Source organism: Saccostrea echinata, unplaced genomic scaffold, assembly GCF_033153115.1.
Source record: "Saccostrea echinata isolate AGI-Se365-2 ecotype Australia unplaced genomic scaffold, CSIRO_AGI_Sech_v1 ptg000062l, whole genome shotgun sequence".
Lineage (NCBI taxonomy): Eukaryota > Metazoa > Mollusca > Bivalvia > Ostreida > Ostreidae > Saccostrea > Saccostrea echinata.
Window position 1 is genome coordinate 426,076 of NW_026889811.1, and position 4,106 is coordinate 430,181.

General features: G+C 33.5%; 1 protein-coding gene across 1 annotated transcript; it reads left to right on the forward strand.

The window, feature by feature from the left end:
* Positions 1–1,127: 1,127 nt before the first annotated feature.
* On the forward strand, positions 1,128–2,963 carry LOC133175218 (zinc finger protein 883-like). Its single transcript, XM_061310325.1, has one exon. The coding sequence runs from the start codon at positions 1,217–1,219 to the stop codon at positions 2,606–2,608; it is 1,392 nt and encodes a 463-aa protein (XP_061166309.1). The 5' UTR covers positions 1,128–1,216; the 3' UTR covers positions 2,609–2,963.
* Positions 2,964–4,106: the final 1,143 nt, after the last annotated feature.

Consider the following 4,106-nt stretch of genomic DNA (forward strand, 5'->3'; position numbering starts at 1 on the left):
TTTTAAGAAAAATATTTTTGCGAATGCAATGCATGTGCAAATTTGCTAAAAATTTATGTACAGCAAAATTTTCCAGATTTACGATAGTTATTAAATGTCATTAATTTGGGTTATCTTACCCTGATTTTGCTTTTCTTCAGTTACTTATTCAGGTTATTAATAATTTACTATTCATTATTTTAAACCTACTGGTATCTGAAAAGTTTTATTCATGCTATGCTTGGTATTTAGTAAACAAAAAAGAGTCATGGCAGTAAAAGTAATCTATCTTTAAAATTTCACAAGTTGAAATTCAACATGTTATAACTTATTTCAGTTATTTCATCCTTAAGCCACTTTACTTTAGAACTCTTGCACAAAAATCTACAGCTTTGCACCAAATAAGGTCAGTCATAGAAATTGTACATTAATATCCAAGGATTTTAGGAAAATTATTCTCACTGTTGGCAAAATTGGCAGAAGTTGAGTAATTGACCACTGAAATGTTCTTGAAATGCAATTATTTTCCCCTGAAAAATATGATATTTTAATAAATATCATCCTATCTGCTCAAGAGATATCAAGTCTGTCAAGTCTATCAAGAGATGTACATGCAGAAGCAAACTCAAAATGTCGATGTTTTTGACAAAATTGATAGGCATTCTAATTTTTAAGAATCAACTCCAATGAGTTATTTTTTTTTTTAATTTAGTCATAAATAGGTAAAGTAACCTAAAGTATAGAGGAGTAAAATCTTTAAAAGAATTCATTTCTCTAGATCAGCAAGACTACAATGTAGTCATTTTGATAACGAATCATCCCTATTTTGAATGTATTCCAACTGAGTTTAATCTTAATCCATTGGGGCTTAGATTGTTCAAGGGAATAAAGAAGGAATTGTTTGTTAAACTTTAGAAGAATAGGACCAGTGTGTATCAGGTGAGAAATGTGGCCAATGGGCCTGTTGGTTGCATTGAATGTAGCTTTTTGATGGTTAATCTTAAATTTTCTAGAACAACAAGCTAAATATTTGGAGCAATAGAGTTACTGAATAAAAATTACTTAAAATATCAAACAATTCAACATAAGCAGTTTTTACAAAACTTCAGTGAATTTCAGCCATTTTTTTTTTCAAATTTTGTAGGATTCTCTCTGCATCAGTGTCATCTAGATTATTCTACAAGCTTTTACAAATCTAATATTTAACAATTTAAGAAGAATTTTATTAGAATCAAACATGGAGCACATTGAAAATGTCACCACAACTTCTAAACTTGATGGTGATGTTCTTGTTAAGGACCAGGCCTGTGAAATGGTGTACAGAAATGGTGAAGTTCTTGTTCAAGGCCAGGCATGTGAAATGGTGTACAGAAATGGTGAAGTTCTTGTTAATGGCCAGGCATCTGAAATGGCCTACAGAAATGGTGGTGTGCTTGTCAATGACCAGGCCTGTGAAATTGAGAACAGAAATAATGATGTTCTTGTTCATGACCAGGCTTGCAAAATGGAGTCTAAAACTGATGATTCAATGGAGCAGTTTAGCAGTTCTTGTATGGAAGTGATGATGAGTCTCGGGATTTATAACAACTTAAATGCAGGTTCAGGGAGTGGTCTACTTCGGGAGGAGGGCAAATATATTTCCTACAGTGCGAATTCCACTGAAAGTCATTTTTCAAAGGAAGAGAACAATAGTAAAGCAAGTAATTATGTAGAAGAAAAAGGTGTGAAAGAAAAGCCATATATATGCTCACTTTGTGATAAAGCGTTCAGCGTATCCCAGAGTTTAAAGAAACACTTGAGAGTTCATACTGGTGAAAAACAGCCTTATCTCTACAAGTGTCATCTCTGTCCAAAAGAGTATGTTAAAAACTCCACCTTGCGAATTCATTTCCAAAGGCATCACGCGGACTCAGAAGACAAACCTTTTAAATGTCCAGTCTGTGGAGAGTCGTTTTCTCTTCTGGCTGAGCAAAATCAGCATTTAAAACAACACAAAGATTACAAGCCAGTTACGTGTAACATCTGTGGAAAAGGATTCACTCGAGAAATGGGTCTTCATCTTCACATGCTGAATCACTCAGAAACCAGACCTTGGGGTTGTGACACTTGTGGCAAGACCTTTACATTCGAAATGCATCTACAACAACATCAGAAATCCAACTGTTTGAAGTTTTTTACCTGTGACATTTGTGGGAAAGTTCTTTCTTCAAAACAAACTTTAGTTTTGCATAAGATGATCCATACTGATGAGAAGAATTTTGAGTGTGAGGTGTGCACGAAGAAATTTAGGTCAAAGGGTTTACTGAAACGACACAGTCGTATTCACACAGGAGAGCAACCTTATGAATGCGAGGTTTGTGGAATGAGGTTCACACGCAAGCCTCCTTTGGTAGAGCACATGTCAACACATACTGGCAGTAAACTTCATCTTTGTGAAATCTGCGGGAAGGAGTTTAATTGTAGTACCTACTTTAAGGCACACAAGCGAATCCATAGTGGTGAAAAGCCTTATGAATGTCAAACATGCGGGCAAAAATTTACACAGTGTTCGCATTTGAGAAGACATGAAAAGATTCACATAAGGAATGCCTGGACTGCGGGAAGGTTTACAATTAGCTCTATAATTTAAAATGAATGGAAAGACACATTTTTCTGATGGTCATATAAATGAAGGGGTTGTGAAAATTTTAAAATTCAGACCTGGCAACCATTGAATTTTACATAGATTTTAATTGTTTTCACAATCTTTCATTTTCAATTACATGTATTTCTTATTCTTTCAATTCTTAAATTAAGACTTTGTTCAATGCTTAAGTGGTTATGATTATGATCAAGGACCGATGTGTCCAGATTATTACACTCTTCTATTGAAATTGGTTGGCAGGTCTGTAGAAGATATTCTTATTTGAATGTGTAGATGTAGATCCTTGACAATTTGAAATTATGTTCGACACAATAATAGAATTAAATTGAAGAAATATGTAGATGTAGGTCCATAATTATGATAATTTGAAATTATATATGGCACTTATGGCACTAAGATAGAATAAAATTGAAGAAATAAAGGTAGCTGTTTAAATTTTGGACCAAAATGAAGGATTTATAAACCTTCATAAACAGAAGAATAAGGAAGACTCGGATTAAAATTTGAAACGATATATATAAAGATATGAAGACAAAGAACAGTAATGAAGCTGAAAAGTCCATTAGAACAACAGGAATTGGGAGCAGCTCTAAAAACATCAGAGGTGGGATCAGGTGCCATGGAGGATAAAGCCCCTCCTGTCGACCAGTCACACCCGCTGTGTGCTTCTTGCAATCATCGGGCAAACGGTAAAATTCAGTGTGAAAATAATGAACTTACAATTTGTATGAACAAGGTCAGGCAACATTCGGTTTAACGATAGATTGTATTTGCTTACAAGGTCATTTTATCGACCATTACATGTATGTAAAATTTGCGAAATATTGACTTTAAACGGCACTGTTGATCATGTTGATATTCTCGTAACACCAACTTAAAAACTCCATATTCAGGAGAAAATAGTGTATTGCTACATAAATAAGGGAAGTGGACGATAGAAAAATCGAAGTCATCGCTTTTATCTTACAGATTTGGTGTTAGTTTATCATTTATGTCTTTTTCAAAAGTCAGACTTCGTGGTGTTATTTTGAGTTCAAAGGGATATACCAAATCAACATAGGAATGAAAATGAATATTTTTGACTGATAAAACGTCATAGAAAATACTAAATGTCGAAATAAGGCCACACGTAGAGAATTCTTCTCATATAGAAGTTTTTGAATAAATTCGGTTTCATATGAATATATATACATTTGTGGTATCTCTCTATTATATAAACATGCAGAGAGCAAATATCTTCATACCTGTATGAAGTTTTTCGAAGGTCATAGGTCATTACGTGACCTAATCACACAGCGCAGTAATATCTACATAAAAAGACTTACTCCACTAAGCAATATAGCATGTTTTTCATGCATAAAAATGTACAAAATACGCAAGTAAAATAATAATCATTTTATTTACAATGTAAACGAGTATTTAATACAGTTTTTGATCGGTTTTACATAGAGAATAGAAAACTACATGTTATAAGTTCCATGTC

What these genes read in the sequence shown, in the direction of transcription:
- LOC133175218 (XM_061310325.1), top strand. Translation starts at nt 1,217, where the DNA reads ATGGAGCACATTGAAAATGTCACCACAACTTCTAAACTTGATGGTGAT.